Here is a 12,678-nt window from a genome sequence, read left to right on the forward strand (position 1 = left end):
AACAGCAGTAATTAGTTCATATATTGGGTCATAATTCATGTGGCGATCATCTCTAAACTCTCTGGGTATGTTGTGTCTCCATCATGATTGTGATGTAGGAAACAACATTTTCTACAAATTTAGGAAAATAAGTTTATCAATTACTACAAAACAACCTTTGATTCAAACTCAGTTAGAACAAACAACTATTTGCAAATAAAGTGAAAGACCTTTGAGTTAAATATTTTCAGTGTTTATCAAAAGTCCAAGATCCTATAAATGACATTTTATTTATTTTTTTATTCAGTTTGAGAAGATAAAGAGGATCATCACGGTCATCTAGGAGACAACAGTAACTTTAGTTTTGTGCTGTTTAAACACATTCAAATACTTTGTGTCAAACGTTTTTCTACATCTCAGTTTTTCCTAAACGATATGCTTTGCCAGTGGCAGTTACAAATATATTTTACAATGGCTGTACCATTGCAATGCTTTATATGTTGTTCCCCTGATATCACAGACCAGGCTTAATGTAGTCCTAGACTAAACTGCATGTTTGAGCTTTTTTTTTTTCTAGGGTAAGTTTATAAAAGCTACTTAAATATCCTAATTGAACTAAGGACTAATCCTGACTTAGTCTAGCCCTGTCTGTGAAACCAGGCCATTATGAAACATTTTTCATATCAGTTATTTAATTTTATTCATTTTTTCTTTACAGTGCTCTGTGGGTCAGATTTATCTGTCAAATACCATTCTTCTTGAATCAATGAAATACATGAAAACATCTAACAGGTTTAGGCCTCAGAGGTCAGCAGTGAACATGGCCTTAATTTCAGAACTTAAACTTTGATATGTTACATAAATGTGATTCAAGAAGTTTGACTTCACACTTGTGGTGTTTCCAAATGACAGAAATGAATGGCTGCTTCAGATAGGATTTTTTTGTTGTTGTTGTTTTTATTTACAGGAAATATTGTCTGTGACAGAGAAGACTGGTGTAAAATATGTCTATTTGACTTTTGTAAATTATTAAATTATTTGATGTTGTTCTTTATTTTCAGTGTCTTTTTCATTTACATTTTAATGACTTGAATGTAAATGTTACTCATACAGTATTATATGAACTTCCTGTAACATTTAACTGACCTCATGTAGCTTTAGAGAGAGTTGAGTTTGTACTTTAGCATGTGATATACATTAGACAGTAATCTTTGAGTAATGTTTGTTTGGGCTTCTCAGCATGTCTTTGAGAGGATATTGAAAACACAGAACTAGTTGTGAAAAATTCATGTGCTGATGGTGAAAAAGTGAATTGCATGACAGGTTACAATCTAGCGTTAGCGTCAGTTCTGGCAGGTCACGTCAGTCAAGCTCGCATCAGCTGACTCCCAGGTGACTTGCGTCTACCTATAGGAATACGACGCCTATTACGGCATCTATATATAAGCTCCTCAGTATTATCAGCAGCTATTGCATTTCTCAGGAGCAAATTACCCTCCTCCATCCCCAGCTCCTCCTCTCTTCAGTCAGGATTGGCCTTATTATTTCCCCTGAATCAGACTAATTCTCGAAATATGTGTACGTTAAATCATGACATTTAATGATATCGGCATGTTGGTCCTGTTCTGTTTACCCTAGGGGGTTTATTGCTGCTCTCCCTGCTCTTATTCATGCTAGGCTGCATGGATGCGCAGGGAGGTCTTGCCCAGAACAGAACCATACCGCCAATACAAACTCTATGCATTATCTATCATATTTGATGATAGTGCTCCTGACAGAACTGGCTTTTTTAAGACAGCCCAGGCAAACCACTATCAAACTACTAACCTCAGATAACAGTTTCATGTTAAAACTGAATTTCATTTAAAACACTTATAATATTCCAAAGGGAAGCTGTACAGGATCTAACTATTTTTCTTAACTTGTACTTTTTTAATATTTTATTTGGTTAGTTTGTGCGACATTAAAGGGTTTTAGCCTGGTGTTGTTCTAATGCATAATGCCTTTTTTTTCCTTTTTCGGTCCACAAGAAGATCATTTTTGGCAGTGAACATGCTGAGACCAGCATGAAGCTTTAAAACCTTAAATGCATACCTCGGGTCTTTATCGACCCGGGACGCCATTCATTTCCCTCCTCCTAATTCTTTTTTTAAAGTTAGACATCAGCCTTCTTAGTATTCCTCAATCAATTCATTATAAACAATATAACAAGAAAAACATAACATCATAAAAGAAAGAAAAAAAAAACATAACATCATAAAAGAGTGCCTGTTTTCCCATTTATTTTTTGTAAAAATTGTATAGGGTCACTATCGACCCGAGGTGTGTATCAGTGTACGCATGTTTATTTCTGCACAACTGAATACTAATTGAATCTTTGATAATGGAATTAGTGCAGTTCCACAAGGTGGCAACAAAATATGCTTTATTTTATTCTTCTGTAATTGTTACTCTAATATCAGAGGAGTTTTATATCATCGCGACAGGTGGAGATCCATCAGTGTTAGATATAGATCCGGGTCGATAAAGACACGAATATGTAAGAATGATTAGCGAAACATTCATGCATTTAAGGGTTAAAAAAGATGAGAAAGCATCACAGAACACGTATCATAATTTTCAAGTGTTCTGGGGTTTACGACAGGGCAGGGGCGCAGGAGACATTTTCAATAATTCAATAATCACTTTCGTTTTGCTTTCAGATCTCTTTTATAGATGCCATTAATGCTTTTACCCTTCTAGATGTAATTACCGAAATCAAAACAGCCCATAAACTGTAATCCTCACTAAAACTTCAGTCAAGCCAGCTCGCGCGTCAACCTGAAAGATCAGCCTCCTTACCTTAAAGTGTCAAATTTCTCGGTTTCTGAATGGACGTTTTGGCTTGATTGACAACCGCTAACGTTCGGGTATGATTTATATACCATCGACCTGTCCTAAAACGTTAGTACGCTTTGATCGATTGTTTGGAGATCGCGTGTTTCTCCATTCGAGAGCGCATTTCCTGTTCACATCCACGACAAAACAGTTGATTTTTTACGAACGGAAGCTCACAGAAACGTGAAAATGGTCTCATTTGAAAGAAAATATCCTAAGCTAAAAGATGATATAGTGTGACTGATTGAAGCAGCCCTTATCAAAAGTGCGGGGGTCCATTTCTGTCTTTTCAAAACTGCGTGGTCCTGACCCCACTGTCCCCCGTGTTAACGGCGTGCCTGCGATAGGGTTTTAGTTGTAAAAACAGTAAAAACTGGAGACAAGTTATTTAAAATCAGTCTTGTAAATATTTAAGAGAAATGAAAGCAGTATAACTTGTGTAGTACAGCACTAACAGTTACATAACCATTCAGAGAAGGCAAGGACAGACAATAACAGTTGTTTCAAATGTCTTCAACATCGTTTCATTGTATATAAATCAAAATTGTTTTCATTTCAGTGAACCCACAACCACCAACCCTGAGCTTGGTTCCTGTAATTACTCAGAAAAGTACATCAGTCATGTGTGTTATTGAGGATTACTACCCCAAGGACCTCACTGTGCAGTGGGAAGTAAATGATACTAACTGCTCGAGACAATCAAAACTGGAGTATGAACTGAATGATGAAGGTCATTACAACACACACAGTCTTTGTAAAGTCAGCAGTGAGACGTGGGATGCAAATACTGACTATACCTGTGTGGTCAACCACCTGGGAAAAGTGATTAGAGTGAAGAAGAACTTCAACAGTAAGTCATCTAATGGTTTGCTCTCTCTAATTCACACTCTCACTTCTATAAAAACAAATTTACACATTAAATCATATTTACTTTCTTATTCTTTAGCAGATAAACTCACACTGATGCTGAAGCCACCAATTGAGAGAGAATTATTCGTCCATAATAAAGTTGTCCTGGAAGCTGTTGTTTCTGGAGATGAACGAAAGATGGTGGAAGAAGCTTCAGTGTCGTGCAAAGTGAAGAATGAACCTGTAACCAGTGATATAGGAAATATAAACTTTTCTAAAGATATTTCACAGTTCATACGAATCCACAACATCACCGTTGATACAAAGAAATGGTTTGATGGTGAAATGGTCACCTGCAATATTCGTGACAGAGACATCAAGCAGGAGATCAGTTTTGATAAAGGCGGTGAGTCAATCCAGTTAATCAGCTGTGTGGCTCTGTGTGCATTATTAGATGATGAAGGGTTGGATATGATTTTATTTTATGGCAAAAAGCACATTTGAAGTGCTTAGACACAATGTCAAAAGCTGGCTTGTTAAAATCTTGTTATTCGATATAGTTTGATTTTTTTTTTATGAATCTTTATCACTTTCTCCAATTCAGATGGACGGACACCCAGCGTTATCATTTACACACCTGATACTATCCACACAGACACAGTCTCTCTGGTGTGTGAGGTCACCAGCCCTAAACTTGGTGATGTCTATATCATGTGGAAAGTGGGAAATAGGCGTTACATAAAGGGTTTAACCAGCGCTCCCATTCAACGAGATAACTCCATCTCTGTTCTCAGTATTCTGACAGTGTCGAAACAATACTATGAAGATCCCAGAAATACCATCATCTGTGCAGTCAAACACGCCAACATGGACATTATAGTATCTCCATTACAAGTTACAAAATCCCAAAGTAAACAGCCAGAATGTCCAGTTGATTATTAATGTACAGCAACTCTCTCAAAAGATCATGACAGTTATCTGTTGTTCACTTGTACATTCTCCATTGCTTCTGTCCTGATGCTCTCTTGCCAAATGATAAACCTTTTTTTTTTTTGGTCTACATCTGTATCAATATTCAAATAAATATGGTCACACGAAAGCATAGTCAACATAATATCATAGTGTGAAAAATCAACAGATTTCAAGAGAAAAAAAAGTATTGTGAATGTGATACTGTTATCCTGTTCATGCCCTCTGACATTTTCACATTCTGTTCTCCAGAAATTATTACTTTGAATCCAGGACTATTCATTTTGATTGTATTTTGTTGTCTTACAAAATTGAGCAATAAATCTTTGTTTGCATGATTGAGTTTGTGTGGTTCTTAATATCAGAAATCACCATATGGTTCATTTTCTGCTCCTTTTTTTTTGTCAGTATTTAGAGAAAGAAGAATATTTTTGTGATTCTGAACACAGTAAAGCCACATATTCATTTCCAAAAGTGACCATCACAGTAAATATCGAAATTTACATGCACAGATGTTTTGTAGTAAGGATGTGTGATATTTTTCCATTAGTATATCAGCATTATACTGATAGTTGGCAATGGTTCGGAGCGTGTATCTACGCAAGAGGATTAGGGCCAAGCAATAATAAAAAAATAAAACCATCTCGAGATTAAAGTTATTAAATTTCGAGAAAAAACTTGTTACATTTGGAGAAAAAAAGTTGAGATAAAATGTTGACAATAAACTCATTAAATTATGAGAAAAAATAGTTAAATTACGAGAACAAATTTGTTAAATTACGAATTTGTTCTCATAATTTAACGACTTTTTTCTCATAATTTAATGAGTTTATTGTCAACATTTTATCTCAACTTTTTTCTCGAAATTTAACGATATTTTTCTCATAATTTAACAAATTTATTCTCAACATTTTATTTCAAATTTTTTTCTCGAAATTTAACGAGTTTTTTCTCGAAATTTAATAACTTTAATCTCGAGATGGTTTTATTTTTTATTATTGCTTGGCCCTAATCCTCTTCCGTATGTATCAAACTGCCAGTCACTTCAACTATGGAAATTTCAAAACACTTATGATGTAACGAAGCCTCATTTACTGAAATCACGTGACTTTGGCAGTTTGATACGCGCTCTGAACCACTGATTAGAAACAAAAGATTAATAAAGCATCAAAGCTTCATGAAGCAGTGTTTTGAAATCACCCATCACTAAATATTATTGAATAAAGTCACTATTTTTTTTTTTTTTTTTTTTTTTTGTGAATGAATTGGCTCCTAATTTATGTAAGGTGTTTAACTATGTATTACAAAACGAAGACCCCCCGCACTCATGGTCTGATGCAATTATCACTGTAATTCATAAAACTGGAAAAGACCCTACGCAATGTATGTCTTATAGACCAATAAATTTGCTTTGTCAGGATATGAAAATTTTAACTTCAATACTAGCAAACAGAATTCAAAAACATATTAAAAAATTAGTTAAACCGGATCAGACTGGATTTATTAATGGACGTTATGGCACAAATAATATAAGAAAAGCTTTAAATCTACAACAAATTGGAAAAAACAGTAAAACACCCTCAATGCTTCTCAGCTTAGATGCCGAGAAAGCATTTTACAGAGTGGATTGGGTGTTTCCTTATCACGTGCAATGCCTATTAAAGGTAACCCAGGTTTTCTTCCTTCTATATGGGATGGTGTCTTTAGTAGATGGGAAGAGAATGGTTTAAAGATAGTTAATCAAATTTTTGATGGTGAAACTATAAGACCCTTTTCTCAATTATGTGATAGGTTTTCGTTGAAATCTAATGATTTCTTCAGATATTTACAATTACAACATTATATCACAAATTATAAACATTGGGTATAATCAAAAGAACTCCAACAAATGTTGAAAAATATTTTATTAATATTATTGAACATGGTTTACCTACTAAAAATCCTATAGCACATATTTATAGGAAGTTAATACAGGACCAATCTGATGACACATTTCATATCAAAAGAAATTGGGAATTGGAGTTAAATACAGTAATAGAGGATGAGATGTGGATAAATATATGCGCTGGCTGTCATAAGTATTATTGTCCCAAAGTATTATTGTATTGGCAGGGGGTTAAAAGGGAAATTAGTAAAATGTTAAGAAGAGATATACCAATGCTCCCCATTTTTTTTTTTTTTTGCTTGATGGTTTCCCCTTGGAACAGTTCAGTAAATCCCATTTATTTGCATTACATATATTATTAATGGCAGCCAGGAAGATAATAACAGTAAACTGGATGAAGGTGCACAAACCTACTGTGACAGAGTGGACACAAAGACTGAAACAGATATACATATTTGAGAAAATGACTGCGGACTTGCAGGTAAAATCTGACCTTTTTCGACAGAAGTGGGCACTTATTGAAACGTATTTGCTCGAAGGAAATAGTTCTAACATATATTAATGTATGAACCATGCAGGTAATATACTGAAGGTATTTTACTGAATCGCTGTCAAGTTTTTTTTTTGTTTTTTTTTTATTATTATTATTATTATTTATCCCTTAATGGTTGTTTATTTATTCATGTATTTGTCAAGTATTTAGTTGTACTCTGTTTTGCTTTTTAAAAAAAAAGTTCAATAAAGACATAGTTAAAAAAAAAAGTCACTTTTTTAATTAATTAATTAATTTATTTTTTTTGGCGCACAAAAAGTATTCTCGTCGCTTCATAACATTAAGGTTGAACCACTGTAGTCACATGAACTATTTTAAAGGTGCCGTAGAATGAAAAATGTAATTTATCTTGGCATAGTTGAATAACAAGAGTTCAGTACATGGAAAAGACATACAGTGAGTCTCAAACACCGTTGTTTCCTCCTTCTTATATAAATCTAATTTGTTTAAAAGACCTCAGTAGAACAGGCATATCTCAACATAACACCGACTGTTACGTAACAGTCAGGATCATTAATATGTACGCCCCCAATATTTGCATATGCCAGCCCATGTTCAATGCATTACGCAGAATTAACATCTGGATCTGTGCGCAGCTGAATCATCAGACTAGGTAAGTAAGCAAGAACAATAGCGAAAAATGGCAGATGGAGCAATAATAACTGACATGATCCATGATATCATGATATTTTTAATGATATTTGTAAATTGTCTTTCTAAATGTTTCGTTAGCATGTTGCTAATGTACTGTTAAATGTGGTTAAAGTTACCATCGTTTCTTACTAGTGATGACTGACTCAGTAAACAGCAGTAATTAGTTCATATATTGGGTTGTAGTGATCAGCAGGCAGACATGAGGGAAGACTCCCCTCATCACCTCATCTGCCATGATGAAAAGCACAGGACTCCAAAACTCACACCTCCAAGAGAAGCAAACAAGGGAATAGATAGGCTAGCAGATAAGCCTATCAAGACAATCACCCTGACCATTTGCGGAAAGGAAGAAAGATGACATTAGCATGTCATTGTGCAGGCTAATTCTATCACCATTCTCCCCCATTGATCACCCCAGTCCCTCAGTCGTTAGACCTGAGGTGTAAACTGAACTCCACTCACCAGACAGGTTTTGCTATGTGACTTGAAGTCACAAAGGACACAAAATAGACACACAGTGGACAAAATGGAGCAAATCTTCTCCATTTTTATTATCAAGAACTCTATATACTTCATGAGTGTTGTTTGTGTACATGCAAACTATACAAACTTGCCTACCAAGGTATACATTAATGCATGGGTAAAAGGTCAATATAACTCAATGATGTTTGGTCTTTATGTTTTCAGCACAATGCTAGGGTAATCTGAAATTGGTTTGGAAAGTGAATTATGCATAGGAAAAACCTTAAAGACATTGTTCTAAATGTGAACTTTAAGCTATGCAAATGAACCTCATGCAAGAGGGGGGCCATCCAGCAGCCACCTCTGACAGCATCAGCCAATCAAAACAGTGCATCTGAAAGGTGCAAATTTGCATCTCCCTCCCTCTCAGGACAGGTTAAAAGACTTGTTTCTGGGACAGATAATTGTTCCAGTTGGGTTGCTGCAGTTTCCAGTTCTGGTTCTAGGCTCCAGTACTTGTTCTAGTCCCGGTTCAAGGTTCTGGTCCCAAGATGTGCTAAGTTAAGTCTAACTCTACAGAGTTGTGAGGTTGCACTCTCAAGACTCTGAAGCTATAAAGAGAGAAACAAGGAAGTTCTGCAAGAAGTGAATTTGGGGAGTTTGAAAACTGCAACAGAGACAACGACTACAAGCTTAGCCCCCCATCTTCAAGATATCTTCTGTACCAACTTCAGTCCTCTCATCAGAGATCCTCCAGATCTGCGTGTTCCGGATCTGCACTGACTTCAGAATCTAAAGATCCTTCCGTCTGCGTGTTCCAGAGAATAAGGATCATCTGCACAGACATCAGAACCTTCAAGGCTTCTTCAAGGCTTCTTCTTCTTCTGCGTGTTCCAGGAAAAGACCTTCTCTGTGCTCCAGGAGTTCAACGTTCACAAGTACTTCGTGTTCAAGTCTGTGAACCGGATTCCAACTCCTTTCTTCCCACTGCAACGCTGCTCAGCTCAACAAGTGGAAGACGTCACCTTCGGACTCAGCACGACCAGGCAGACGTAAATATCACTTACCAAACCTCTTTCTAGAGACCTTGGCATTAGTGTATATTGTCAGTTTATGATTATCTATTTTGCATTAGATATTGCATAGCTGATATCAGTTGATAACAAATAATCTCTTGGTTTATTTGTTGAATTCAGAATAAGGTTTACCTTATTTCTTCTTGAGAAACTACAGTTTATCTTTCCATAAGATTAACTTGTAACTGCCATAGTAACATCCAACTCATTCACTTGCATTTATCAGTCTTTTTGCACTTTATCCGTTCAGTAGTTGTTAGTTACTCTTGTCTATCCTTTTGTTAATAAAATCCATTTATTACACTTGTGTCTTCCTTGTGTTGATAATACAGTAAGAGGCTCTACAAGTTAACGATATCTCACAAATCCTTCATATTGGTCAGATTATGAACTTCCTCCAATTCATATGACTGTAATTCAGTCAACAATCTTCCATGATTGTTCTTTATTGTCAAGGTGAAACTTGACTGGTGCCCCGAAAATATTGGAAGGAATCATCTGACTCAATATTAATATTAATATTAATACAAAATATTAATATTAATATTTAAGACCATAAACCACTAAATCTGTGGTACCCTTGAGTGAGGCTAGTCCAAAATCACTACAGGGTCATAATTCATCTGGTGATAATCTCTAAAATCTAAACAATATTTCTGACCTACAAATTTAGGAAAATAAGTTTATCATTTACTACAAAACAACCTTTGATTCAAACTCAGAACAAACAACCATTTGCAAATAAAGTGAAAAACCTTTGAGTTGAACATTTTCAGTGTTTATCAAAAGTCCAAGATCCTATAAATGACATTTTATTTATTTTTTTATTCAGTTTGAGAAGATAAAGAGGATCATCACGGTCATCTAGGACAGTGGTTCTCAAACCTGTACTGGGGACCCCCCCACCACTGCACATTTTGCATGTCTCCCTCATCTAACACACCCAATTCAACTCTTGCAGTCTCTACTAATTAGCTGATGACTTGAATCAGGTGTGTTAGATGAGGGTGACATGCAAAATGTGCAGTGGTGGGGGGTCCCCAGGACAGGTTTGAGAACCACTGATCTAGGAGACAACAGTAACTTTAGTTTTGTGCTGTTTAAACACATTCAAATGCTTTGTGTCAAACGTTTTTCTACATCTCAGTTTTTCCTAAACGATATGCTTTTCAGTGGCAGTTACAAATATATTTTACAATGGCTGTACCATTGCAATGCTTTATATGTTGTTCCCCTGATATCACAGACCAGGCTTAATGTAGTCCTAGACTAAACTGCATGTTTGAGCTTTTTTTTTTTTTTTCTAGGGTAAGTTGAACTAAGGACTAATCCTGACTTTCCCTGTCTGTGAAACCAGGCCATTATGAAAGATTTTTCATATCAGTTATTTAATTTTATTCATTTTTTCTTTACAGTGCTCTGTGGGTCAGATTTATCTGTCAAATACCATTCTTCTTGAATCAATGAAATACATGAAAACATCTAACAGGTTTAGGCCTCAGAGGTCAGCAGTGAACATGGCCTTAATTTCAGAACTTAAACTTTGATATGTTACATAAATGTGATTCAAGAAGTTTGACTTCACACTTGTGGTGTTTCCAAATGACAGAAATGAATGGCTGCTTCAGATAGGATTTTTTTTTGTTGTTGTTTTTATTTACAGGAAATATTGTCTGTGACAGAGAAGACTGGTGTAAAATATGTCTATTTGACTTTTGTAAATTATTAACTTGATCAACTTTTTGATCCCCATGCGGGGAAGAGTTTCAGAGGCAAACACCAAAAAAGTGACTTGTGAAGTGAGCTCAAAATGGCAGGTCCACTAAAAGTCCTCTGCTTCCTCTTTGGGTTGTTTTTCTTCAGTTTTGTGCGAGGTCAAGGCAAGTGTTGATGTTGTTCTTTATTTTCAGTGTCCTTTTCATTTGCATTTTATTGACTTGAATGTAAAAGTTACTCATACAGTATTATATGAACTTCCTGTAACATTTAACTGACCTCATGTAGCTTTAGAGAGAGTTGAGTTTGTACTTCAGCATGTGATATACATTAGACAGTAATCTTTGAGTAATGTTTGTTTGGGCTTCTCAGCATGTCTTTGAGAGGATATTACATATGAAAACACAGAACTAGTTGTGAAAACTTCATGTGCTGATGGTGAAAAAGTGAATTGCATGACAGGTTACACTGGCCTTAAGACAGCCCAGGCAATGCTTCAAACTACTGTCACCCTACTAACCTCAGATAACAGTTTCATAAAAGAGTGCCTGTTTTCCCATTTATTTTTTGTAAAAATTATATAGGGTCACTATCGACCCGAGGTGTGTATCAGTGTACGCATGTTTATTTCTGCACAACTGAATACTAATTGAATCTTTGATAATGGAATTAGTGCAGTTCCACAAGGTGGCATGTCTGATACACAATGATGAAGTGACGTTTGATTCAGACAGAAAACAAAAGAATAAGAAGTATCATCAGCAAAACTTGAAATAGCTCAGCGATTTACTGCAGAGCAAGTACTGAATTCAGTAAAATATGACTGTCACTAGTAAATATGACTGGATCTGGTAAAGCTGTCAGCGATCAAAATATTGATTTTGAAGATGTTGAAAATGATAGTTTTGAGAATGTTTAAGACTGAGAATGGGCTCATATTCGTGATCTCAAACATATTCTCAAAACTATCATTTGCTGAATGTGCTGGGAAATGAGCTCTGGTGAGGACAGTGATGATGGCATAAAACATCTGCTCAAAATAAACCTTTTCAAGCTCCAAAAGCTAACAAAATATGCTTTATTTTATTCTTCTGTAATTGTTACTCTAATATCAGAGGAGTTTTATATCATCGCAACAGGTGGAGATCCATCAGTGTTAGATATAGATCCGGGTCAATAAAGACACAAATCGTCGCTGTCCGATGAAAACCACGTATGTCCATTTTGCCGATTTTGAGATTTTTAGACGGATTGAATGTCCAGGTTCATTTCCGTATACAGTATGCTTCACATATCTAAATGGCCAATGAAAAGTTGTGAAATCATGTCATCTGATTTTCACGTATATCCATTTGGTGTCAAAGCTGTCAATCACGCCACGTATCTCCCGCCCTGTGGAAGCATCTCGCCAGTCTCGTGAAGTTTCATCGAAGCTCAGCACTGGATAGCCGAATAGACCCTTTTCACAATGACGTCAGTTAACTTCCGCCTATCCGCAAAGCAGTGTATCAGTTGTTCCATCTTACCTTCGCGCCGGCGACTTCTCGGGAAAATGCTTTAATAACTTTAAATGCGAACTGTTTATGTCAAGGATTTACACAGTCGGGTTCTTCTGGTAATGATATTTATTATTTCCTTTCTGTAACTGCCTTGGTTAG

General features: G+C 35.8%; 1 gene segment (V, D, J or C); it reads left to right on the top strand.

Moving 5' to 3' along the window:
- Positions 1-3,288: 3,288 nt before the first annotated feature.
- On the top strand, positions 3,289-4,942 carry LOC125267289. The segment is given in 3 exon segments: positions 3,289-3,706; positions 3,806-4,111; positions 4,310-4,942. Coding segments are annotated over 3 exon segments (873 nt in total).
- Positions 4,943-12,678: the final 7,736 nt, after the last annotated feature.

Source organism: Megalobrama amblycephala, linkage group LG1, assembly GCF_018812025.1.
Source record: "Megalobrama amblycephala isolate DHTTF-2021 linkage group LG1, ASM1881202v1, whole genome shotgun sequence".
NCBI classification, from domain to species: Eukaryota; Metazoa; Chordata; class Actinopteri; order Cypriniformes; family Xenocyprididae; genus Megalobrama; species Megalobrama amblycephala.